Consider the following 27,951-nt stretch of genomic DNA (forward strand, 5'->3'; position numbering starts at 1 on the left):
AGATACACAAGGAAACAACGTGACCCACAGAGCTCACTTTGGCATATCATCATTGTCATATAGACAAGCACAAGGAGAGGTTCATGAACTGGTGGGTGTGTGTGGGGGTTGGTATGTATATAGTGTTTGTGTGAGTATCTGTGTGTGTGGGTGTATGTGTATGGGGTGGGGGAGGCGGGGGGGGGGGGGGGGGGGGGGAAACAGAATCCACCTTGTCAGCGAGCGAATTGTTTGAGAAAATCTCCCCCTTGCTCTCCGGAAGCTTCTTTTAGTGGTTGCCATCTTGAGTTTGGTGTATTCCTGGAGGTTCCATCCTACAATCTCCCAACTCTGACTGCCCCTCCCCCAGAAACCTCCGCTATTAGCTGTCCAACATGCCAACCCTCAGGGCCATACTGTGCCTATAGCCAACTGCGAGTGAAAAGACTCCATGACTGATGGTGAAGAATCCTCTGATTGGTTCCCAAATAGCTTCCTCTGCGGTCCTTGCCCCATTGCCAATTTATTTTTTGACTAATTAACAAAGATGATTAAAGAGAATGAAAAACATAACATTTTAATATGATTCCCCTCCTTGGTGTTGCTCACTGCAGTGTCCTGTGAATTAATTTTAAATCTGAAGAGCCCTGGGCATTTGTGGAGAGTTGGTAACCGTATCCCACTGGAGTACAACTTTCACCGGTGATAGAGAAATGTCCATTACTTCATCCAGGTGTAATTTCTAATCTTGACCACCAGTTGGCACTCTTCAATGAGTTGGTGTAGACCCTTCACCTGCCTTGTCATGGCCTCCACTGTTTGAATCTCATACATGATTTGGATGGATTGAGATGAAGAGCCAGATGTTTCTCTCCCTTCTCGGGCCTTGGTTCAGGGATAGTGAGCCCACTGCAGCAGCGTAGTTACTCTGCCATATGAGCAAGGTCCTATTGACCACGATGATAAGTTTCAATGTTCTGGATTGAATCAGGATCCCATGTGATCTATAGCCAGAAGATAAACAGCTGGATATTTTGGGAATATGTCCATTCTTCATCCCATGACATCCTTAACTCCAAGAATCATAAACCAAATCAGCTCATCAGAAGCACAAAGACACAGTCTCCCTTCATAGGAACAGGAGGAGGCCATTCATTTTCTTCAGGATGTCCCATCATTCAATTAGCTCTTAGCTGCTTTGTACCTTCATATCATCTAGTCATCTTCATTCTGCAATCCTTAATAGAATATAGAATACTACAGTACAGGCCCTTCAGCCCTCGATGTTGTGCCAACCTTTTATTCCACTTTTAAGATCAAACAAATCGATATACCCTTCATTTTTACTATCATCCAAGTGCCCATCTAAGAATTGCTTAAATGTGCCTAATGTATCTGACTCTACTACCATTGTTGGCAGTGCATTCCACTTTGTGTAAAGAACCGACCTCTGACATCTCCCCTAATCCTTCCTCCAATCACCTTAAAATTATGCCCCCTTGTGATAGTCATTTCTGCCCTGGGAAAAAGTCTCTGACTATTCACTCTATGCTTCTTATCATCGTGCTCACTTCTATAAAGTCACAGGGACCCACAGAACCCACGGCCAGTGACATTGAATATCCTAGGTGGGCAATCATACATGTTACCAAATTATTGCCACTGACAACTGTTGGCCTGGAATTACAAATGGCTCAGACCAGGTAAAAGGAATTCAGATAACCGTCCCTTCAAGGACAGTGAAGTGGATGGTATCAATGATAGTTGAAATGGTCACCATTAATGTACAAGCTTTTATGTTGCAAATTTATTAACTGAATTCAAATTCTATCAGCTACTGTAGCAAGATTTGATCCCATATCCTCAGAACATAAGCCTGGATCTCTACTAACTCATTTTTTGACAGTGAGTTTAGGAGAAGGATGACTGGACTTGAAATGTTAACTCTTCTCTCCAAAGTTGTTGCCAAACCTGCTGAGCTTCTTCAGCAAGTTCTGTTTTTGCTCCAGGTTTCTAACATCCACAATTCCTTTTAGTCCAGGAACATTACCATTTAGCCACTGTTTCCCAAAAACTTGTCCATTATCTACAAGGCACCGGTCAGGAGTGTGATGGATACCACCATCTGCGCAATTCTCTCCGCGCAACATTAATACACCAATCCAAACAAAACCTATCAAGCTCAAGTCAGTTTTGAGATTTCCATCCTCTAGCCTTTTGGTCTCAGAGTTCAGATTTTCACTCCCTTCCATGTGATTTACCACTTTCTGACAACATTCCTGAATAGAATACCATACCTTTCAACATTGATTGGAAGTCTTGAGGATTATTCTCCAGAAAACAGTAGCATGCAACACCCGGACAAAATTCATAGTAGTGCTAAAAACATAGTGTTCTTTTTTCAAATTGTTCTTTGAACAAATTCATTCATGAATTATAAAGTTGTTGGAAGTTTGGGAGAAGATTTGTAGCTCGGGTGCTCGTTGTTGTGGTTCTGTTCGCCGAGCTGGGAATTTGTCTTGCAAACGTTTCATCCCCTGTCTAGGTGACATCCTCAGTGCTTGGGAGCCTCCTGTGAAGCGCTTCTGTGCTGTTTCCTCTGGCATTTATAGTGTCCTGTCTCTGCCGCTTCCGGTTGTCAGTTCAAGCTGTCCGCTGTAGTGGCCGGTATATTGGGTCCAGGTCGATGTGTTTGTTGATAGAGTCTGTGGACTCATCTACAGACTCCATCAACAAACACATCGACCTGGACCCAATATACTGGCCACTACAGCGGACAGCTCGAACTGACAACCGGAAGCAGCAGAGACAGGACACTATAAATGCCAAAGGAAACAGCACAGAAGCGCTTCACAGGAGGATCCTAAGCACTGAGGATGTCACCTAGACAGGGGACGAAACGTCTGCAAGACAAATTCCCAGCTCGGCGAACAGAACCACAACAAAGTTGTTGGAGATGAGGAGCAAATCTGGTCTGGCTGCATGCAGGCAATTTGGAGGATGGACAGTGATTTCTCCAAGAATGTCTGCAGCTGGAGCTGCTAACTCAACCCCTGAATGGCCTCACTCTAATGTCAAGGTTGACACTCACTAACCTCTTGTACTGCCCTTCCAAGTCATTCAGGATTCCATCCATCAGGATGTCCAGTAGTTCATTATAGTACAACTCTATCATGAGGTCAAGCCAACAAGAGGTCACAGATGTTTTATGAAAGGGATGGGGTTGGGGTTGGTTTCAGAGAAATAAGAAGTTGTGTGAAATTCAACTTTGGAATACAAAGGCTAATTGAAGTGGGGGAAATTCATTGCACACACACACATGAAACAGAATGGACAACTGGATACAGTGCATAAAATAATCAGATGAAAGATTATCAGGGAATGTCAAGTTGAGGTTGAAATCTGGTCAACCATGGTCTTATTGAATGGCAGAGCAGGGTCAAAGGGCCGAGTGGCCTCCTCTTGTTTCCTGTTTGTATGTAAATGAAAGAACTTGCAATTATGTAGCACCTTGCATAACCACAGAATGTTCCAAAGTACTTTACAGTCAATTAATTTTGTTTTTGACGCATAATCATTGTTGTAATGTGGGAAATGTAACAGCAAATTTATACACAGCACAAAGAACAATGTGATACGACCAAAAAACTATTTTGGTGTTGTCAATTGAGGGGTAACTATTGGTTAGGACACTAGGGATAACTCCCTCACCTTCCTTCAAAAGAGTAATCATGTAATCTTTTCTCTCCACTTGAGGGGGCAGAAAGGGCCTTGGTTGAACAGCTCAACTCCCTCTGCACTGCACAGGAGGGTCTGTCTCCATTATGTGGGGTGTGTCTGCGGTGGGGTTTTGATGCATAACATTCTGGTTCAGAGATGAGGGTGCTATCCAGCAAGTTATGGTTGACACCTCATTTAACATCACTTTAAGGGACCAACTATTACAATTCACTGCCTCTTAATGTGACCCACTTGGCCTGTCCCTTTAGTTGATTTTCTTCTCCAGCTCGTTGATATTTCTGGGTATTTCCCTCAGGAAGAAGCTAGAGAAAGTTATACAGCGAAATGCCAAGAGCTGAGCGCCAACAGCGAAGAGGATGTTGGTGTAGAGGAAGGACGAGATCTCATTCTGGGGTACTCGGTAGATAAGGGAAGTACGAGTGTGTAAGGAAGCGCCAATGTGAGAAAACTGAGCCTGGAGGAGAAGGAAGGAGAGAATGAGAAACAGATTAAAATATGTACAATGTGAAGGCTTTCCTCAGACTGATCAATACCCTGTCTTTTTATAATGGCTTCAACTTAGTTAAAAGTTGAAGTTAGTTCCACGTTATGTTCATGGGGGGGGTGAACAAATAAAATGGACATTGAGTCCCATCGGAAGATAGGACGAGAGTAAACCTAAAGCTTACTCAAAAAAAGTGGTTTTTAGGCATTGGAGGGAAAAGACATTAGGAAGTGGAGAGGTTTATGAAGGCTGTTCCAGAGCTTCGGTCCCAGGTAGCAGAACACACATCCATCAATGGGGTGGCAAAGCAAAATGGGGGGGGGGTTTAGGTACTGGAGGGGGTGTAGGGACTGGAGGGGTGACAGAGAGGGAGGTGTAGGGATTAGAGGAGGTGACAGAGAGAGGGGAGTGTGTAGAGACTGGAGGAGGTGACAGAGAGAGGTGGTGGGTGTAGGGACTGGAGGATGTTACAGCGACATGGAGGGGTGTAGGGGCAGGAGAAGGTGACAGAGATAGGGAGGGATGTAGGGGCTAGAGGAGGTGACAAAAGACGGGGAGGAATGTAGGGACTGGAGGAGGTGACAGAGATAGGGAGGCGGTGTAGGGGTTGGAGGAGGTGACAGAGACGGGGAGGGATATAGGGGCTGGAGGAGGTGACAGAGATAGGGAGGAGGCCAAGCTGTGGAAAGATTTGAAAAAGGAATGGGGATTTTGGAATTGAGGCATTTCCAGATTAGGAGTCAGCGCTGATGAGCTAGCACAAGCTGAGAGATGCTGTGGGGGTGTGATTTATGGAAGTTAGGACATGGTCTCAGTGGACGTTCAGAGCTTAGGTTTCTGTTAGCTGCAGAAGGGAGGCTGGGCAGATGTAGGTGAGTTTTGAGATAACAAAGGGATGAAAAAGGAGATGATCTCGATAATGGATTGGAAGCTCTGCTCAGAGACAATAGGAAATCCCAAGAACTGTTTCAGCAATTTATTAGAAAGGCCCATTTCATCTCTGTTCATCAGCTTGTCTTCAAAATAACAATATTGACTTTCACTTTCTAATTTTATCAGTCAGGGACCAGGTTTTTCTCTCAATTGTTTCTTTCCTAATCAGTCAGAACTAGGCCCTAGATTTCATCCTGTTCTGAAGCTTCACAACGGTGCTGATTAACAGACACAACTCCCGTGACTTACTTGGGCTATGGCTCCTGCAAACACCACGGTCAGATCAGGCATCCATTCACAGCCGGGTTCCAACAGGCCGTAAAGAGCCAGGCCAAAGAATGGCACAAGGTAGAACATGTTGACCAACATCTGAAAGAGAGCAGTCAATGTCAATGCTAAATGTTAACTAACTTCCAGCTAACACGCACACACCACTCCACACCCTCCTCTCCATATACACACACAAAACCATGCCCCACCCCACATACACACAAACACACACACACATGCCACCCCCACACACGCACCCCACCCCATATCCTCCTCCCCATACACACGCACACAATTAAGGTATCAGCAAGGTATGAATGTGAAAGGGTGTGAAACAGAATGAGTGAGAGTGTGTTTGTGTTTGAGTTTGAGTGTGTGTATCTATCAGCATCGGTGTGCATGACAGAGATTGAGAGTGTGAGAGAGGGCTGGAGCATGAATGTGTGTGTGTTCATACATGTGAGAGAGGACATGATGTGTGTGTATGTGTTTATGGATGTGTATTTGACTGTGTGATTGTGTGTGTGCGCACGCGAATGGCACACATGAGTGTGCAAGTGTTTGTGTGTAAGTGCATGAATGTGTGCAAGCGGTTTGTTTTGGTGTACGAGTATGAGTCTGTGAGTGTGCATGTGCTTGTGAGTGTGTGTGTGTGTGTACAATTATGTAAGAGTCCAAATGGTGGAAGTGAGGACTGCAGATGCTGGAGATCAGAGTTGAAAAATGTGTTGCTGGAAAAGCGCAGCAGGTCAGGCAGCATCCAAGGAGCAGGAGAATCGACGTTTCGGGCATGAGCCCTTCTTCAGGAAGGGCTGAAGAAGGGCTCATGCCCGAAACATCGATTCTCCTGCTCCTTGGATGCTGCCATACCTGCTGTGCTTTTCCAGCAACACATTTTCAGCAAATGGTGGAAGTGTCAAATGGACAGTAAGCACAGAGGAGCAGGTATACAACTACAACTAGCATTTATATAACATTTTTAATGTAAGAAAATATCCTGAGGCACTTCACAGGAGGGATTACCAAAGCTCTGATGTGGAGGTGCCAGTGTTGGACTGGGGTGGACAAAGTTAAAAATCACAAAGGAGTAGCGCTCCAAAAGCTCATACTTCCAAATAAACCTGTTGGACTATAACTCAACCAAAGTTCACCATTGAGTCACAGAAGGAGTTACTGGGACAGCTGACCAAAAGCCTCAGAGGTTTTAATGACTGTCTTCAAAGGGGAGATAAAGGAGAAATGGGAGAGGTTTAAGGAGGGAATTAGGGTCCCAGACAGGAAAAGGCAAGACACCAGCAGTAAAGGAGGGTAAAATCAGGGAAACTCAAGAAGCCAGACATAGAGAAACATGAAGACTTTGCTAACCATGGGACTAGAAGATGTTTATAAAGTTTAGGAGGGGTGAGGCCATGGAGGGATTTAAACATTAGAGAAGAAATGTTATAATCGTAGCATTTTAATACTATCAAGTCCACCCAGTTAAAGACTCTACCACCCATTCAGACTTGCCCCACATCCCATGTTCATTCCACCCTGTAGCCACTTACCTGGATCTTGGGATACATCACTGGGTCCAACAGGTAGGGCTCCTGATCGTATGCATACCTTACACAGGTATCAAAGGGACACTCGAGGGCAATCTAGGTCAGACAATTACAGATCACAACCAAGTCCTGAATGCACTAAATATACTCACGTGGTGGGGGAGCTTGAATTTGACTCACTCCTGGGAACACCCGTGAGGCAGGTTTTTCCTTCTGCCCAATATTGCTCTCTGCTGCTTGCAATAGAATGAGATATCACATGGGACATAACACTAGTATTATGTGAATCTGTCAGTTTCCCAGGATCATTTATGATAAAAACAGTTTCTGCAATTTGTCAGAAAATGGGGTGAAATAACTAATGTGTAATATTGTGATGGAAGGCATATGGTTTATATAAATATCATTTTTATTCAGAGTTAAGATGTCAAACTAGTGGCAAATGGATTTCTTTTTGTGAAGGGGTTTGGTATTTAACTAGGTCAGTCTTTGGACAGCCATAAATTTACCCCAGCATGCATCACACAGCAGATGACATCTGGTTTCCTGAAGTGTTAATGGACATTTGTTTGTGTCGTGGGGTTTCACAACAGGAGAGGGAAACAATTGAAACACATTGCTTTCGGGATTAGAACAATCAAGGATTGGTTTCAGAAACGCCAGAGATGGGCAAGCGTTTGGTCAGTTGAAATCAGATGTATGAGTAATTTCTTCGAGAAAATGGAGTTTGTTTGGAGCAGTTGAGACCAGAAGACGTAGAACCAGAAGTAGGCCATTCAGTCCATTGAGTCCTCTCCATCATTCAATGAGGTCATGGCTGTTCTGACAGTCCTAAACTCCATTTTCCCGCCTTCTCTCCATAACCATTTATGGCAACACAGTGGCTCAGTGGTTAACACTGCAACCTCACAGCACCAGGGTCCCAGGTTTGATTCCAGCCTCAGGCGACTGTCTGTGTGGAGTTTGCACATTCTCCACGTCTGTGTGGGTTTCCTCCAGGTGCTCTGGTTTCCTCCAACAGTCCAAAAATGTTCAGATCAGGTGAATTGGCCATGCTAAATTGCCCAAAGTGTTAGGTGCATTAGTCAGAGGGAAATGGGTCTGAGTGGGTTACTCTTCGGCGGGTCGGTGTGGACTGGTTGGGCCAAAGGGCCTGTTTCCACACTGTAGGAAATCTAATCTAATCTTAAAAAAAACCTTGAGTTCCCCCCTTCCTGATTCCCAACCTGTCTGACTCAGTCCTGACCCAGCCTCAACTGCCCTCTTGTGGTAAAGAATTCTACAGATTCACTACCTTCAGAGAGAAGAAATGCATCATCCTTAAATGGGCGACCCCTTACTCTGAGATTATGCCTTCTAGTCCTAGATTCTCCCATAAGGGGAAACAAACTTGTCGTATCTATCTTGTCAAGTTCCCTAAGAACGGTGTATGTTTCAATAAAGTCACCTCTCATTCTTCTAAACTCTAAAGAGCATAAGCCCAACCTGTTCACCCTCTCCTCCTAAAGGAGTCCCTCCATATCTAGGATCAGGATGGTGAACCTTCCCTGCATTGCCTCAGCTGCCAGAATATCTTTCCTTAAAGAGGGAGACCAGAATTGTTCACAGTGGTCCAGCTGTATTCTGACTTTAGCAAAACTTCCCTACTTTTGTACTCCATTCCGTCCAAAATAAAGACCAACGTTCCACTTGCCTTCCCTATTACCCACTGAACTTGGATGCTCGCTTTTTATGATTCATACACGAGGACTCCCCAATCTTTCTGTTCAATAGTTTTCTAGCAATAAGTTACCTTAGTGTAAGGATATCAGTTGTGTGAGAGAAAAAAAAAGATTTCATAGCTCACAGGACAGGAAATGAGGAGGAAAAAACAAGTTAGATCAAGGTTACAGGTTGGGTAGGCAAAGAACATCTCTTCTTTTTGAGAAATTAATTGTAAAGTGATGGTGTTAAAGAGTAAATGAGATTTTGTTTTGCTGTGTGTTTAAATATCTTTTAAACTGTGTTACATGTAAATCGTTTGATTTATTTTATACTATTTTTCTATCTTTTGTATAATAAAGTTCTGTTTTATTGTTAAAACCAAATCTGCCACATTGTGATGTTTATGTTTCAGTGAAAGACCACTGCATTAAATTAGTTTAAAAAGATGATCCATCAAGTCAGACTTCTTTGTGGAATGTGACTTGTCCAGTAGTAGCATCAGCTGGGATCACACTTTAACAACAGGATAATTACTTCAAGAAGCACAAAATAAATTCTGTTTTTAACAATTCGGATGTTTGGGCTAATGCTGTGGGAACATGGGTTTAGATCTCATCACAGCAGCTGGTGGGATTTAAATTCAATTAAATTCAATTCTCAGTGACGGTAACGGCAAAACTGACATCGATTGTCATAAAAACCCATCTGGTTCACTAATGTCCCTTAATGAAGGAAATCTACTATCCTGGCCTGATCTGGCCTACACATGTCTGTAAGCTTAGAGTAATGTGGTTAACACTTATAACGACTCTCTGGAATAGCCTGGAGACCTACTCAGCTCAAGGGGCAATGAGTAGGAGCTTGCTTTGCCAGTGAATCCCACATCCCATCAAAGGTGGATTTAAAAAAAATCAACCACACACCCCACACCCCTCAATCCCACTCCAAGATCCCAATTTTTCCCTTCCTTGCTGATGCTCCCACTTGTTTGTGCAATAATTTTCCACGTGACAGCCTGGAAAGTGAGAATGGCAAATCTGCTGCACGTTCACCAAAATCCATTTCCCAGGAATAGGCATTGGAGAGAGATGAGGAAGAGAAGCTTTCTCTGACTGAGGCTGACAGCTGAAGTCACTCTCAGTGCACTAGCAATGAATCTGATTGGCTTTTTAAAACTATCATTGTCAAAGCCAAGGTAAGTATTTCATTGGAAAATAAATGAGATCACAGAACAATGCATCGAACTAGTCTTAAAGAAAATTATAACATCCTCTCACAACATCAGGTCAGATTCATCATTCTTTGCTGCTAGTGGTTCAGAGGCACAAGGAGATTCAGCACCTATTCTTTCCCCAATAAGATCATAAAACTTTTAAGATCTACCTGGAGGAGTAGATGTGCTTTGGCTGAATTTTGAATCCAAACGATGATACCTCAGACAGTGCAGCACTCACTCAGTATTGACCCTCTGACAGTGCAGCACATCCTCAGCACTGACCCTCCGACAGTGCGGCGCACCCTCAGCACTAACCCTCCAACAATGTGGCACTCCCTCAGCACTGACCCTCCAATAGTGCAGCACACCTTCAGCACCGACCCTCCGATAGTGCTGTACTCCCTCAGCACTGATCCTCCAACTGTTGAGCATCCCCTTAGCACTGACCCTCTGACAGTGTGGTACTTCCTCAGCACTGACCCTCTGTCAGTACGGCACTACCTCAGCACTGACCCTCTGACATTGTGGCATTCTCTCATACTGATCTGGATTCACTAGTTTACAAATTATTCTCAAGCAACCTTAATGGGACTCGGAGCCACCATCCTTTGAATGGATGTGAGGGTGAGAATTGGCCAAGTGAAGAGCTGGATGGACAAAGTGTTCTTTGCCTTTGAGGACACTTCCTGAGAAGCTGAAAACGTGAGATAGCTCTGTGGGAGATTGCAATAGTAACGAGAAGGTGAGCTGTAAAGGGGTGAATTAAACAGTGTCCATCAAATCAGCCAAACATACCCACTCCCCGAGCTGTCAATGGTCAATACTCACAAAGCCCCGGAAGACTGTGTAAGCAGCAGCAAACAGCAGATATATTACAAAGCAGACATCGAGAGGCCTCCGATACAACCACTTTCCCTGTTCTGTGGCAACCTGTGGGAATGGCAGACGCACAGTCGGACAGAACCAAGCAGTTCAGATTAACAACTGATCAATAACCAATCATTTATATCAGACCACAACAAACAGAAAACCTGATCATCAATGGCCAGAAAGGATGAATTGATAACTAACTAATAATCAAATAATAATTAAATTAATAATTAAACTATAACCCTGGCAAATAATAAGCTACAAATCCTCATTAACAGTTTATTTTATGGATTTTCAATATATTATAATTTTGATAGTATACAGAATAAAGTTTTCTCTACGCTGTCTCCATCGATCACTCCCGGAACAAGTACAGCACAGGATTAGATACAGAGTAAAAATCACTTTACTCTTTTAAACAGAAAGTAAAGCTCCTTCTATACTGTCCACCTCAAACACTCCCAGGATAGGGACAACACAGGGTTAGATACAGAGTAAAGCTATTTCTCTGTAAATCGGGCATTATTAACTGTCACAGCAATGACCACTAAGTTATGTCCAGGTTATTGCAAGTGCTTCTTACCTGATCTGCTGTCACCTTTGGCAATGCTCTGGGAATCCCATAGATTTTCTTCCCAGCCCAAATTGGGATCAACACATACGGAAAATTCAGCAGGAAAGCAGGACGGATTTCAGTTCCATATTTACCTTCATGAATTGCGACTAAAATTAGCAGTCGAGATATAGGAAAACACTAAATCTTTCACATTTGATCCTTTTATAAATCATTGCCTAATGTTTTATCGATGAAATATAATGTGCAACATGATGTTACGTGGAGATTTCCACTGTTTTAATCCACTTTGTGAACAGAACACCAGGAAAGGGACAGCATGGGGTTAGATAGAGTAAAGCTTCCTCTACATTATCCTCATCAAACACTCCCAGGACAGGGACAGCACGGGGTTAGACACAGAGTAATTCCCACTCTACACTGTCCCCATCAAACACTTCCAGGACAAGTACAGCAGGGGGTTAGGTACTGAGTAAAGCTCCACCTACTTTGTTTCAGTGAGTAATTTCTGATAGGAATATGCCTTTTCAGGATGAAGATTATCATATATCTCTATCTTTTGCCTTTCTTTTAAGAAGCTCTTAAAAAATCTATCTTTTCGACTGAGATTTTCTATCTGTTGTAATATATTCCTATGTAGCTTCATGTTAAGCCTTACTCCATAAAGTGGGCTTCCGTAAGGCATCTTATGGCATTGTATTTTGTTCAGAATGTTATATATATGCAAAATGTCACTATGATTGTTCCATTATCTCATGCAGCATTGTCCTCCTCCCAGTTCAGTGTAACAGTTTACTGGGAACAACCTCAGTCAGGCCCAGTCACTCACCTAAGACGGTTCCAACTAGAAAGGTCACGAGACTCATGAGAATGGAGCCCAGCCAGTAGAGGCCAACACAGCGGTAACTCCAGCTGTGGGGAGATCACAGGCTTTAGTGATTATGTGAGACTTATATCCTCACTACTTCCATTTCAGTACAAGCCCAGTTCATTCCATCAGTTTAGCTTTGGGCAATCTGCTGAGGAGTCTGAGTTGCCCCCTCCCCAAGGTCAGTACCTCTTTCTAGGCATTTGGTGCCCACAATCGAATGCAAGTGCTTCATGTTGGATCAGTCAATGTGAGCTACTGCTTGATGCCTTACCTCAATGAGATGGCTGTTATCATCAGCAAGTAGAGGGCATAATGGACTGTTCCATCCCAGTAACAGATCAGTATTCCATAGGCACTGCGAAGATACGGCTCCCCCTGCCAAAGGAGCAGAGCATCAGTCCCAACTATTGAGCCCCATTCCAACCACCATCTCTACACTCCTATCATTAGTATGAGTACAACTACATTGCCTTTTCATGGGATGTGTATGTTATCGGCAAGTCCAGCATTTGTTATCCTACTCTAAGTGCTCCTTGGCTTGCTCAGCCATTTCAAAGGGCGGTCAAGACTCTACCATTGCTGTAGGTCTGGAGTTACATCTAGACCAGACCTGGTAAGGACAGGAAATTTCTTTCCCTAAAGGACCAGCCATAATTGATGATGGCTTCATTGTCACCGTCATGGAGGTTAAATTTCAATTCTGGATTTTTAAGAGTTTTTGTTTTATTAATTGAATTAAATACAAGCAGGTGGCATGTTTGGATTTGAACCTGTGTCCCCAGAGCATTAGCCTGAACCTCCAGTGAAATCACCAGCACCCCCACAGGGGCACAAACTTGTTCAACAAAACTGATGAAACAATGGAATGCCATTAGAACACATTCTCAACTCTGGCTCATGGGGATAGCCACTCAGCAAACACACTGTTCAAATGGCAGAGAGCCAGGTAGCACCTCACCCCGTCTCCACTGAGTGGCTGAAGGGAAATGAGGGCTCAACTTTCCTGGATTTGGGAAGGGGAGGTCAGCTGAGTTTCATATTCCCTGTCACTAAGCAGTAACCTTATACCCAGCTCTACAGGGTCAAACAGTCAGTTGTCCCCTCTCACTCTCCCCCCCATTAAACAGGGTGATGGAAACCTTCTCATCAAGAGTCTAGATTAGAGTGGTGCTGGAAAAGCACAGCAGATCAGGCAGCATCCGAGGAGCAGGAAAATCGACCTTTCGGGATAACCTTCTCATCAAGTCAGGCTGCAGTACCCAGGGAAGTCTGCAGAGGCTTGTTTTGTGGTGGGGAGCTGAAATCACCAGGATCAAGGACAGTAAAAAAGGAAATTGCTTTTCTCTGCCTTTCAAAGCCACAGGACATCTCTAACTGTTTGATAGCTTTTATGAAGTGTAGATGCTGTCACAGGGGACAGGTTGCCTCAGTTGAATAGATGGTTAGTGCATGATTTGGAATAATGCTAACCTGCTGGTTTGTTTGTCATTCTGACACTCAGGACATGTCTCCTCACCCTGCCTCTGATAGTGGAAGGCTATGGTAAACACCATTGATAAAACCAGCCAAGAATACAGCTCAGTGTGTTCAAGAGACAATGGATAACTGTGCTGCCTTTAAGCAGAGCGCACGAGTCAATGGGATAGGGTCATTATAACATGGAAAGAGGCTGTTGAGCCCATCAAGTCCACTGTTATAATGTGAGAAACGCAGTTGCCAATTTGTGTACAGCAAGGTGCCATAAACAGTAATGTTCAAATGATCAGTTTTACTGGTGGCTGTTAGAGGTGTAGATGTTGGCCCAGAACTCCCATACTCTTTAAAGATTGCCTATGGTCCCTGTTATTTCCATGTGAGGTCAGACAGTTTAACATTTTTAGATTAGGTTAGATTCCCTTCAGCCCAACCAGATCCTCTGAAGAGTAACCCACCCAGACCCATTTCCCTCTGACTAATGCACCTAATACTATGGGCAATTTAACATGGTCAATTCACTCGACCTGTATATCAGGAAACGCATGCAGACACAGGGAAAATGTGCAAACTCCACACAGACAGTCACCCGAAGCTGGAATTGAACCTAGGACCTTAGCGCTGTGAGGCAGCAGTGCTAACCATTGTGCCACTGTGCCACCCCAACTGATTTCATCTGAAATGACGGCACCCCCAGCAGTACTGCACTGGTGTTAAGGTAGATTATAGTTGCAAATCTCAAGAGAATAGTGAGGTCTATATTATGCACAGGAGTTCATGGGAGATGGTGAAACCACCAAAGAAATGGACAGAGAAATTGGGCAGCATGGTGGCACTGTGGTTAGCACTGCTGCCTCACAGCGCTAGAAACCCGGGTTCAATTCCCGCCTCAGGCGACTGACTGTGTGGAGTTTGCACGTTCTCCCCGTGTCTGCGTGGGTTTCCTCCAGGTGCTCCGGTTTCCTCCCACCGTCCAAAAATGTGCAGGTCAGGTGAATTGGCCGTAGTAAATTGTGATAGGTGCAGGGGAATGGGTCTGGGAGGGTTGTGCTTCGGCAGGTCGGTGTGGACTTGTTGGGCCGAAGGGCCTGTTTCCGCACTGTAAGTAATCTAATCTAAAAAAAATCTCAGGTGCAGATTGAGAGAACACAGGGAATTTCTTCCCAATATCAGCAGTGCAATTTTGAACCTACTTCCTTCAAGTAGAATCCCATGAAGCCTTTGATGTAGCCATCCTGTTCCAGGGAGATAATTAAATCGATGACACTTGTAAAGGAGAACACAGTGAAAGCTGCAATAAGAGATAAGGGTTATTCAATTCTCCCTGTTACCTGATTCCATAAGACAACAAGAAATAGGAACAGCAGTAGGCCATTCAGCCCCTCAAGCCTGCTCTGCCATTCAATGGAATCATGACTGATCCAACATTACTAATAATCACTTTCCTGCTCTTTCCCAATAATCCTTGATTTCTGACCGACCAAGAATCTCTCTCTTTCAGCTTTACATCTACACAAGGACTCCACCCTGACAGCTCTCTGCAGCAAGGAGTTCCAAAGACACTCAACCTTCTGAAAGAAGAAATTCCTCCTCATCTCAGTCTTAAATGGCACCTCTTTATTCTGAGACTATACCCTCTGGTCCTAATCACTCTCCTGAGGTGAATCATCCTCTCAGCATTCACCCTGTCAAGCCTCTTAAGAATCCAATATGTTTCAACGGGATCACCTTTCATTCTTCCAAATTCCAATCAATAGACTCCCAACTTGTTAAACCTTTGCTCATAAGATGTTCCCTCCATATTGGGGATCATCCTAGTATTCTTCTCTGGACTACCCCCATCATGGTCCTCTGTATCACATCACTGATGCTCCACTCTGCTTGTTTCTCATGCCACTCTTATTTAACCACCCCTTCCTGACAGGTTTCTCCTACTCCCCACTCACCCCTTCCCCAACGTCAACATGAAAATCAATGATCATGGAACAATGGCACCATTACACTCACTAATCCCTATATCTATTACTCAATGGGAGTAATACATTACTTAACATTTTTTATGTTCACTGGTTCAGCGACCCTAGTTTAAATTCCACGTTTCATTGTTGATTTCACTGGTTCAAGTTTGGAATCAAGCAATTGTTCCAGATCTGACCTTGCAGCTCGTGATGCTCCTTCAGAAACCAGAGTGATGGATTTGAAAGCCCCACGAAGCTCTGCACTTACCAAAGCTGATAGGGCATTGACTCAATCGCTTACCATAGAACAGGGGGTCTGTGGGGGTTCTTCCGATGACGAGCAGGTACAACACCAACAACAAGCCAAGGAGGACTCCAACACCAGCATAAAACACTGTCATGGGACTTTAGAAGGAACAGGGAGAAAATAATTAGTCACAGAAGGTCCTGGGGAGAAAGGAATTAGTCACAGAAGGTCCTGAGGAGAGAGCAGTAATTATTGGGAAACACTGGACGGACTGATGATTGTCCTAATGAAGGTCTTTAAAATCATGAATAGGTTTGATAGGATAGTGTAGAGAAGATGTTTTAATGGTGGGCAAGATGAAAACGAGGGACCCGCAATATAACACAATCACTAACAAATCCAATTGGGAATTCATGAGGGAGTGGTTTACACAGAGAGCGGGGAGAATGTGGAACATACTTCCATAGGGAGTGAGTGAGGTGAATGATATTGATCTATTTAAGAGGAAGTGAGATAAAAACATGGTGGAAAAAGGAATAGAAGGACTGGAGGAACGATGAGATAAGGAAGGATGGAAGGAGGCTTATGTGGAGCAGAAACTCCAGCCTGGATTTAGGCCAAATGCCTGTTCATGTAAGTGATCCAAATGACAGTGACAACGAGCAAAAGATACAAATACAGAGAACTAAAACTCATCGATCTGGATTCATACTTGCACTTCAAACTGTAACTCCAGATTACAAACAAAACGTCATTTTTTAATATATATATATAAGTTTCAGACTGAGGCCAGTGCTAGTCTCATCCTGGCTGGGGTTAATCCACAGGCAGCTCAATAAAGAGAAGCACCAAAGCTGAGCGCAAGGTTCCAAACCAAGCCTGATCTCAGAGTGCAAGAGTCGAGAGTGACCCTACAGAACCTGATCAATAGAACTGGCTGAACATGGCAATGTACGAAAATAGCAGCCTACTTCTAAATGCTCATGCGATATCATTCTCAACTAACAGATCAATTTTTTTGACAAAAGTATTTTCTTTTGAGTTTCACATGCTGAAATCTGTTAGATTCACCAGTGATATCAAACAGTGGGCTCCCACAGACTCTAACTGCCTACATCAGCTCATTGCAGTAGGATCTCATCCAGATCAGAATTCTAAAGCTTCGAGCACAACTCAGTACAAAGAGGCTTTTACAGTATTTTATGTTCTAAACTCCTCCTGAAGGGGCTGCCCTTAATTGGGTTACGGGGACCCCTGCCCTTCATTGGGGTACAGGGCTGAGGGGGCTTAGTGGTTTGAGCCAGAGGGGTGCAGACAGGAAGCTGGGAGCTCTCTCACCTGTCCATGGCCGACAGGCTGTTGAGCAGGAAGGAGACCGGGATCGCGGTCAGGGATAGCAGGAAGGCTGTAACACCGGCGGACACTCGCATCCTGGAGCTGGAACTGCGAGCCGGACCCCGCGGTCTCTCTGCGGTTAGTTAGAGAAACATTCCGACCCAGGGCAGGGAAGGGTCACGGATTATTAAGACAGAGAGAGAGGGAGGGAGAGAGTCCCAGCAAACCGGAACACAACAGGAGAAACAACCACTCCCAACCCAAAGAAAACATAATACAACCCCACACCCAGACCCAGCGAACACAGCACCCAACCCCACGCCCACTCCCAGGGAACACAGCACCCAGCCCCACGCCCACTCCCAGGGAACACAGCAACCAGCCCCACACCCACTCCCAGGGAACACAGCACCCAGCCCCACACCCACTCCCAGGGGACACAGCACCCAGCCCCACACCCACTCCCAGGGGACACAGCACCCAGCCCCACACCCTCTCCCAGGGAACACAGCACCCAGCCCCACACCCACTCCCAGGGAACACAGCACCCAACCCCATACCCACTCCCAGGGAACACAGCACCCAACCCCACACCCACTCCCAGGGAACACAGCACCCAACCCCACACCCACTCCCAGGGAACACAGCACCCAACCCCACACCCACTCCCAGGGAACATAGCACCCAACCCCACACCCACTCCCAAGGAACATAGCACCCAACCCCATGCCCACTCCCAAGGAACATAGCACCCAATCCCATGCCCATTCACAGGAAACAAAGTAGCCACCCTGCACCCATTTCCAATGAAGCACAGCACCCAACCCCCACACGGACTCCCAGAGAACACTACATCCACCAGGAACCCAGCATTAAATGGGAACATAGCAGCCAACAAAGGGAACACAAACACCTTGTGAACACATTGTGCATTAGGGCACCACTCCGGGTGTGTTGAAAAGGGGGTTTGACTACAGATTCCTTCTGGCAGAGGACTGTCTTACTTTTGGGGTAGTGAACATTTTCAACAAATCTAGATGGGAATGAGAGTTGTGAAGAGGATGCAAAGAGACTTCAGGGGATTTGGGCAAGCTGTGTGAGTGGGCAAGAATATGGCAGATGGAATACAATGCGGATAATGGTAAAGTTACTCGAGAAATGATGTACTGGCACTGGAGGGGATGCAGGAGGTTCACTGATTAATTCTAGAGTTGAGAGGGTTGACTTATGAGAAGAGATTGAATAGACCGTGCCTATACTTTTGGAATTTAGAAGTATGGAGGGGGGATCTTATCGAAACATATAAAATTATGAAGGGAGTAGGTAAGATAGAAGCAGGGAGGTTAGGTGAAACGAAAGCTAGGGGCATAGCCTCAAAATAAAGGGGATCAGAGTTAGGGCTGAGCTGGAGGAACCTCTTCACCCAAAGGGATGTGAATCTGTGGAATTTCCTGCCCAGTGAAGATTTGGAGATGCCGGTGTTGGACTGGGGTGCACAAAGTTAAAAATCACACAACACCAGGTTTAGTCCAACAGGTTTAATTGGAAGGTGATAACCACCTGATGAAGGAGCAGCACTCCAAAAGCTAGTGCTTCCGATTAAACCTGTTGGACTATGACCTGGTGTGCTGTGATTTTTAACTTTGTACTGCCCAGTGAAGCAGTTGAGGCTACTTCATTGAATGTTATGACAAATCTGATAGATTTTTAACAGAAAAGGAATTAAGGGCTATGGTGAGTGGGTAGGTAAGTGGACCGAGTCCACAAAAAAAAATGCTCAGCCATGATCTTATTGAATGGCAGAACATGCCCAGATGTCCTACGCCTGCTCCTAGACAATTTTGGGATAACGTGTGTTTTGGCAGCACGATTCAGTGAGAACATCGCTGAAGAATTAGGGAACGGTATTTTGGAGAACGCCTACCGCCATTGGCAATTGCGCGATTCAGTGGGGATCTGTTCACATGCTTCATTCTGCATATGAGCTAGTGTCCATGCTGTTCTTCTTACTGTTTTGCGTATGCACTGATGTCAGCTGCCAATAGAGCAGCTTTGAGAGAGAGGTACTGTATGGAGAGTAGCTTTCTTACATTTTTTAAATGTACTGTGTTAAATATACTTCTATTATTAAAGATGATTTCAATCTTCATTCAGGCTGTGCTACATGTTTGGGTGATTTTTGAGTGACTGAGTCATTTTATGCTGGTCTGCCCCAACCCCACTTTTCCCATTGGCTCCATTATTTCTATTAAGTGAGGCTTCACTGTAACACAATCACGGTGTTATAGGAGAACTACCTGTAATTCTGATGTTCTGCTGTACAGGAATAAAGTCTTTCTGCTCCTATTGTATAAAACATTGGTTAGTCCACAGCTGGAGGAGTGTGTGTAGTTTTGGTCCCTTATCCAGTAATCACCAAATTCCTGGATGGCAGGACTGAAAGTTAGAGAATGCAGGCATTCTCTACAGTTTAGAAAAATGAGGTGATTGCATTGAAAATTATAAAATTCTTTAAAGGCAAAACAGGGTTGATGCAGAAAGGAGATCTGAAATCATGAGACAACCTCAAAATAGACAAAGTCAGAAGTCACACAACACCAGGTTCGTCACTTTACCCGACGAAGGAGCAGAGCTCTGAAAGCTTGTGATTTCAAATATAACCTGGTGTCATGTGACTTCTGACTTTGTCCAGAGTCTAGATTAGAGTGGTGCTGGAAAAGCACAGCAGTTCAGGCAGCATCTGAGGATGCTGCCTGAACTGCTGTGCTTTTCCAGCACCACTCTAATCTAGAGTCTAGTTTCCAGCATCTGCAGTCATTGTTTTTACCTTTCTGACTTTGTCCAACCCGTTCCAACATTGGTACCTCCACATCATAAGAGTGTACAGCCAAACTGTTTAGGATGGGGGTGAGAAGGAATTCCTTCACACAGAGGATGGTGTGTGCTAACAAATTCTGTAACTTAGAGGGTTTTGGAGGCTGAGTCAGAGTATGTTCAAGACAGATCAATAAATTCCTGGATCATAATCACATCAAGAAATATGTCAACGTAGCAGTAAAATGGCAAAGACAGGTGATCAATCTAGAATAGCTGAACAGGAGCTGAATGGCCTAGTCCTTCTCCATTATTTCCCTCTCTCCAAAAACTGAGAAAAAGATTTCTACCATTCTAACATGTTCCTAACTCAGCAGTTCAGGCAGCATCCAAGGAACAGCGAAATCGATGTTTCGGGCAAAAGTCCACGTTGATTTCGCTGCTCCTTGGATGCTGCCTGAACTGCTGTGCTCTTCCAGCACCACTAATCCAGTATTTGGTTTTCAGCATCTGCAGTTATTGTTTTTACCATGTTCCTAACTCAGTCTAGCTGTTGCTGAAATTCATCTACTTTGTTAAATCTGAACTATGCCTGACTAGTATGCCCACCTTTTAGCAGAAATTTATTTAAAACTCCTGTTGTGTCCAAGCTCAGACGTAGTTTACATTCACACATCATGGCAAAGCCAAGATGTTAAAATGCATGTATTCTAATTGTTTTCGAACCTCTGTATTGCCTGGCCGAGCCTCAGCTCCCTAATCTCCATCACAGCCCTCAGAGATACCTCCAGTCAGCCAATTCTGGCCTCTTAAAATTCCCTATTTTAATTGTTCCACCAGCGTTGACCTTGTACAGTACAGGCTCTTCGACCCTCGATGTTGTGCTAACCTCATCCTCTAAGCTCTGAATTTTCTCCCCCACTTCTCCATTACTCTTTACCCTTTAAACTGAACCTCAAAACTTAATCTTTGCCTATTGGCCATCTGCCCAATTAACTTGCTACCTAGTTCAAAGCCAAATTTGCTGACAGTCTTATACATTTGACCTGTGATAATTTACTAGGTTAGGGGCACACACAAAGGCATTGCTATTATTGAACTGGAAGACAGTTAAGGTTTCTTCCCCAGCTCACTTTGCCTGCACAAAGGGGGGGATTTTCTTCCACCCAGAGGTTGCATACCTTTGGAGGTCCCTACCCCAGAGATTTGTAGATGGCCCATTGTTAAGTATATACATAGTTGGGATAGATGGAGATTTGATCGCTCAGCGAATCAAGGGATTTGGGAGTGGGCAGGAAAGTAGAATTGAAGCCTCAGGTCAGCCACAATTTGTGTTGAATGACAGATAGGCTGAATGGTCTACTCATTTTGCATGCTTTATTTGTCTCAGCTCTATGGCCACACTTGATCTGATAATCTCTTAATATTTTAATGTCTGTAGAAGTAACCAATGACTAAGCATTGATTGAGCCATATATGTAATTAGACGGTCAATTCCTGTGCCTCGCTCTACTGCCGTCCCAGAAATGAGCTAACCCAATGTTGTCCAAAAATGCAATCTGGGACTTGCTCACCTGCAAGACTCAGTTACATCCCCATCCATGAGAGAAAATGTTTAAAAAGAGTAGGACTCCCGTGATGTTTAGAATGATAAAATTTACTTAAGCACAAACATGCAGCAGTTCTACATTTTGCAAGAAAATGTTTGACGATCTTTGAGAAATAAAATGTTACTGAGCGACTATCAGAGATGTCCAAAACAGTTGAGATTTCTCCTGCTGCATGTTGAGAACTCAGTAACACTTCCTCAGGTTTCTCTCAGGGTGTTTAAAGCCATATTGATAGGAAAAGAATTCCTCCCTCATCCCCAAGGTCAAGAAACACAAGAGTACAGCAAGATGCACTGCAGTCTCCTGTTGCACCTGAATCTCTGTAGAGGAGGTATATGTAAGAGATGATTGAACTGCACTCTCCGATGAACTCCATTGTTTTCAGCATTATGGCTTATTCAGAGATTCAGCATGATTACCATCGTATTGAGACCTGAAGGCGGTTTCCTTTTCTCTACATGGTCCACATTTTCTGTGGTGAGGTAAAGGGCTCCTTCGAGTCCATAAACAAAACTGGAGGAATGTGACCCAACAACAACAGAAGATTCTGACGCTGTTTTTAAGGGAAATCCAACTCTTGAGTTCATCTCTCGCAAGCATGGTCGTCTGATTGTTGTGCCATTGAAGAACCAAACTAAACATCACAGCAAAGTAGTGAATGGGAAAGCCTCCTTGCGGCTGTGTGTGGAAATTCAGGAGTCAGTAATAAGGTCTCCTAGGGTTATTCTGAAATAAAGAAAGTCCCATGTTAATTCATAAGGAAAAAGCTGACAGTACAGGAGCAAATGGCACAGTAAACCTGGCCAATAGACAGGAGACTCTGTTGACCACATTAACACACCCCAATCCTTTCCACGTTAACACCCGATCCACAGAGTCATGGAACCTCCTAGAAAAAGCAGAAATTAAAATGGTGAAAACCCCAAGGATAACAAGGGAAAATGAATACTCTAGAAGAAGCTCAAAATCACAGTGTAAGTCACACCCAGACAAATGCAGGCCAATGGCCCAACCATCACCCATGCACAATGGAGAAAGTGTGAATGAACTGCAAGATTCATTGCAACAGCAATGCCTCCTGTGGCTTTCCCAATGGGATGGACAATACCAGCAATATAGTGGGAACACCATCACCCCCTGAGCACACATCACAGCGCAAGCAATTTGTCCCATTGACCAATCCAACTAGTGACACATTAATAATCGGCCATTCGGCCCTCAAGCTTTCTATCATTCAATCAGACCATTCAGTCCCTCAGATGGGTTCCATTAACCAACAGATAAACAGTACATTTTATTTACAAACTTGAGTTCCAAATTACAAAAATCAAGTCTTTATGCAGAAGTAGTTCTCAGATGATCGAAATGCATTCCATACTCTCCACCATGTCTGCATGTTGTGATCACTTACCAGCGGGTTGGGTCTGAATCTATAGGCCAGCATCATCCGTTTACGAAATGCCTCATACTCGTCATCATCCTTATTGAGTTCTGCAGGCCGATCAATACCAAACCCAGCTCCATCGACTGCCGTGGTGCCTCTGTACAGGCAAAAGAGGAGGGGCATAAAGAGACTGTCGGAGCTGAGATTGATCTTCTTAGAGAAAAGAGACAGTTAAAGAGAGATTTAATACCAAAATTACTAGGGGGCTTAAAGGGATAAACTCAGATGGCTTCCAGTGGCAGAAGTGTCAATAACCAGAGAGACACAGATTTCAGACATGTAACAGGAACTGAGGAAGACAGGAGGAGAATTTTTGTTTTTATTTTTAAATACATAAGTCATTAAGATTTGGAATTAGACTGCGATTCAAAAAGAATGGGAACACGGACGTTTGGCAAGCATGAGTGTCTCTGGCTGATCCATTCCTCCAAGGAAGAACCCTGGCTGTAGAATCAGAATCGAGCTCTGGAAATAACCTGCAGCAGTGTGATTTCCCACTCCAGTCTGGTGGCTACCACAACATTCCCATTAGCTTCAGAACGTTCAATTTGGAAAATTAAAATGAGAACGGAGATTAAAATGACCATTACACTGGTAAAGACATCTGAGCAGCTTCTTCAGGTGAGCTTTCCCATACCGTACTCTCACCCCAGTTAAAAACATGGTAAAGCCTAACTGCACGGCAAACTACTGAGAACCTGCTCTTAAGCATGTTAAGGTCTCAATGACAAAAAGAGATAATTGACAAAAATAAATCTTAAAACCAAACTAAAATGACAAAATGAAATTAAAAATGATAGGAAAATCAAACAGAAATTTACAGTGGTTCTACCACATGAGAAGACATCCAATTCAGCTGTCCACTTCACAGCTGGGATTTTCCATCCAGTTTAAAAATGGAAAATCCTGCTGCTGGTGAAGGCAAATCGCACACATTCAGCAGTTATCGGAGCATTAAATAACCTTCAAAACCTGCAGTGGAGGAATCAAACTTGCTGTTCCTACACATGTTGGTCCTTTAGCTTTATAAACTCCTAAGCTTTGAATAAAACTGAGACATTAATTTCTCTGACTTCGGACCTCAGGCTATACTTCAAACATTGGCTTGAGAATCATCACCAGTTAAACAAGTCATGAAGGCCAGGTTGACGAGGTGAGTAGTTTTTTCTTATTCACTCGTGGGACATGGGCATCACTGGCTGGCCAGCATTTATTGGCCATCCCTAGTCACCCTTGAGAAGTTGGCAGTGAGCTGCATTTTTGAACTACTGCAGTCCACATGCTGCAGGTTTACTCACATTGCCAATAGGGAGGGAATTAATCATGTTCTACCAACTCCCGTTAACGAGCGTTGACATTTTGGGCAGTGGGGAGTTGAAAAAGTAAGATTGGAGATTGTTTGAAATGAGGGACACCATAGCCAATTGATACTTACCATCCAAATGTACAAGCACCAAGATCAGCCTCTTAGGCTAGATACAGGAGGGGCACCCCAGTAGCTGGAGAACCAGAAGTTCAGGACATATCAGTCTCTTTGCATGAAGGAGTGGGAGGGATTAAATAACCACCAACATGCTTCTCCTTCAAAATTTACTTCACTGGCACTTTTGGAACAAGGACAAAGATGACGAGAAATGCACTTCGCAGACTGGGGGTGCCGACTCCTTAAAGCTCTCTCCCTTTTCTCCAATTTAGGCAAAAGTATAAGAGTTGATTTCAGATACCAGGCCTTGGTCTATTTCTGTACCTGGGAACAGGAGCTTTGATGCCTTGACCTTCTGAGCCAAGCCCTTCACCTTCTTTCCAGCCCATTTTCATTAGCATCTGGTAACCAATGTTCTCCACTGTAATTTTGAAATCCTTGTAATCGGAGTAATCAGGCTCCCTACCTTCCTGTAAGAGATAGGCGAGAGTGCAAAAGCAGTCAGATATGGTATTGATGGGCGTGAAAGTGTGCATGTATTTACATATACTTTATCCTGGTGCTTAATGACTCTCATCCATTGCTGGTTCAGGAAACCAATGTACATCTCTGACTATGTCTTCATTGCCTCTTTTCCGCTTACAGTCACTATAATATATTCCAGCCCACTCCAAGATCTCTGTGCTCTGTCAATCCTAGCCTAGTGCAATGATGTAAGTGATGTCAGCCATTGTAACTTGAAGACAGTGTCACATGACATCAAGTTATAGTCCAACTTGTTTATTTGAAATCACAAGCTTTCAGAGCGCTGCCCCTTCGTCAGGTGAACTTAAAGAGGCTGACCTGTGTGCAGCTCCCTTAGGAACCTTTAGCTTGCTACTGGCAGCACAGTATTTAGAGGCAATGCCAATGCTACGGGTCAAGTGCTGGAAAATGGGATTAGAATAGTTGAGGAGTTGCTTTGGACCAGTGCAGATTTAATGAGCTGAAGGGTCTTCTTCTATGATATAGACCTCTGACTCTGTGCACAGCTTGGAAAAAACAATGACTGGTCGTGTAGCTTTCAAAATCAACCCTGAAGTGTTGGAATTTCCTCCATAAATCTCTCCATCACTATCTTCTCTTCCTAACCATTTTTTAAATACCAAAATCTTTGACCAAGCTTTTTACTGAACAGTCCTGATACAACTGTCAGTGACTCAGTGTTGGTTGTTGCTTGATGACATTCCCATTAAACACTTAAAAAGGAGATATATAAATGCAAGTTGCTGCTGTTGTAAATTTTATTATGGACCATAAACTGGTGGCACTTTACACGGATTACCATAATTGCAAGGTCTGCGACTTTCTGACATACACTAGCTGTAGTTGAGGTACTACTGGTTGCACAGAACCTCGCAAAACTCACTTTTACAATGACTTTCATGAGTGCTACTGACACACTAAGATAGCAGCCTGGTTCATTAATTAGGGATAGCTTGAGTGAACTAACGTGAGTCACTGTCAGAGTCATACAGCTTGGACACAGACCCTTTGGTGCAACTAGGCCACACCAACCACATTCCCCAACTAAACCAGTCCCACCTGCCTCGTTTGGCCCATGTCCCTCCAAATGTTTCCGATCCATGTACTTATCCAAATGCCTTTTAAATGTTGCAATTGTACTTGCATCCACCACTTCCTCTGACAGTTCATCCCACATATGAACCACTCTCAGTGTAAAAATGTTGCCCATCATCCTTTTTAAAACCCTTTCCTCTCAATGCCCCTCCCTCAGGAAAAGACCCTTGCTATTCACCTTATCTATGTCCCTCATGATTTTATAAACCTCTAAGGTGACCCCTCAATCCCCTATGCTCCAGTGAAAAAAGAGCCAGTCTATCCAGCTTACTTATAATTCATTGTTACCTCCATTCCCGACAACATCCCAGAATTGGAAAAATGCAAGCAATGGACTCCTGCCTTATTTATGGAGTGCAATATTTAGTGAGCTGGCAAGTCTCAATCCAAATATAGCAGATATAAGCTGACAGCATACTCCACTCCTAACCTGCACTGTGAAGGAAGCTTCACTCTTCATCTCACCCCATGCTGCTCCTGCCCTGGCAGCATTTGATGGGAACAGTGTAGAAAGAGCTTTCCATTCAGTGTAAAAGAGTAGAGAGAGCTTCATGCTGTATCTAATCCTGTGCTCCACCTGTCCTGGCAGTGATTAATATGGACAGTATAGATGAGACCTTACTCTCTATCTAATCCATGCTCAACCTGCCCTGGGAGTGTTTGAGAAGGACAGGGTCAGGGAACATTAACTTCCAGTTTAAAAGATAGAGGGAGTTTTACTGTGTACCTGCCTTGATAAATATACAAAAGAGTCACCCAAAGTAGCAACAGCCATATTCCACTCTTTGTAATAGTTCTGGATAAGTTAACTTACCTTCAGAGCTTTGAACGTCTCCATGAATTTCTCCAGTTCATCAGGAGGTAGGAAATCTCCGATGAAATGTTTCCCTCGACCCATCTCAGTCAGTTGTTCCGCCCATTCTATCAAAGATCAGTAGAAATTGTAAGAAAGAAAGAATTGTGTGAACATATTGTTAGTGGTGCGCCCTTCCTAGTGCCAAAGGCATTAGACTTTAGAAGTGGAATAGTCCTCTTGGTTCCTTGAGCATGTTCTGCTGTTTAGTACAGTTAAGCATGACCTTCTCCCTCAAAGTCAAACTTCCCGTACTGTCTCCATAATCTTTGATAACATCAAATCCCCATAAATCCCTGGGTTTAATGTGTTCAGTGACAGACTGCAGAGTTTGCTGGGGTACGGAATTCCAAAGATTAGTAGATTTGTTCGGAGGCCATTTGGCCCAATGTATGTGCATTGTATCTCTGACCATTTCAACTCAGAGCCACTCTGAGGAAGAGTCATACCAAAACTTTAACTGTTTTTCTCTCCACAGATGCTGTCAGACCTGCTGAGTTTTTTCAGTATTTTCTGAATTTATGCCAATTTCTTGCCCTTTCCCTGTAACCCTGTACATTGTATCTACTTAATCATCCAATGCCCTCTTGAATGGCTCAATTGAACGTGTCTCCACCACACTTTCAAGTGGTATACCATCACATACCTTTCAGTGAGAATGCTTGCATTTTAGTTCTAAATGACCAACCCCATTCTGATTTGGTGACTTCTAGATTTGTCAACCAGGGGAAACTGACTCTCAGCACTGACCTTGTCAATTCCTTAAGACATACCGCAGATCATGACCAGGAATTTTCAAATGAGGAGGAACTCAGCCTCTGAATTCAGTCTTTAATCATTTTCCCCAATGTAGTACTGTTAAGGTCCTGAAGGTACACTGATGAACTCAGGATGTTCTAGAGCACTTCAAGCCAATAACACACATTTGAAAATTTCAGGTAAGCTCAGACCATCAGAAGAAATTGAGCACATCTTGACATCACCCACT

At 43.9% G+C, this 27,951-nt stretch overlaps 2 protein-coding genes across 2 annotated transcripts in view; both read right to left on the reverse strand.

The window, feature by feature from the left end:
* Window positions 1-2,870: 2,870 nt before the first annotated feature.
* Window positions 2,871-17,426, reverse strand: tm6sf2b (transmembrane 6 superfamily member 2b). Its single transcript, XM_072594415.1, has 10 exons — window positions 17,203-17,426; window positions 15,919-16,022; window positions 14,853-14,950; window positions 12,458-12,561; window positions 12,145-12,227; window positions 11,325-11,449; window positions 10,700-10,801; window positions 6,955-7,047; window positions 5,387-5,506; window positions 2,871-4,174 (listed from the first exon to the last, which is right to left on the reverse strand). The coding sequence occupies exons 1-10, from the start codon at window positions 17,292-17,294 to the stop codon at window positions 3,965-3,967; spliced, it is 1,131 nt and encodes a 376-aa protein (XP_072450516.1). The 5' UTR covers window positions 17,295-17,426; the 3' UTR covers window positions 2,871-3,964.
* A 4,226-nt stretch (window positions 17,427-21,652) lies between these two features.
* The window catches only part of sugp1 (SURP and G patch domain containing 1), a 33,242-nt gene continuing 26,943 nt past the window's right edge, over window positions 21,653-27,951 (reverse strand). The window contains exons 11-14 of the mRNA XM_072594416.1: window positions 26,925-27,031; window positions 24,815-24,960; window positions 23,035-23,164; window positions 21,653-22,349 (exon numbers count right to left, since the gene is read on the reverse strand). Coding sequence (XP_072450517.1) covers window positions 22,323-22,349; window positions 23,035-23,164; window positions 24,815-24,960; window positions 26,925-27,031 — 410 coding nt within the window. The 3' untranslated portion in view covers window positions 21,653-22,322. The remainder of the gene's footprint in view (window positions 22,350-23,034; window positions 23,165-24,814; window positions 24,961-26,924; window positions 27,032-27,951) is intronic.

The sequence above is a fragment of the Chiloscyllium punctatum genome, chromosome 24 (genome assembly GCF_047496795.1).
Source record: "Chiloscyllium punctatum isolate Juve2018m chromosome 24, sChiPun1.3, whole genome shotgun sequence".
Lineage (NCBI taxonomy): Eukaryota > Metazoa > Chordata > Chondrichthyes > Orectolobiformes > Hemiscylliidae > Chiloscyllium > Chiloscyllium punctatum.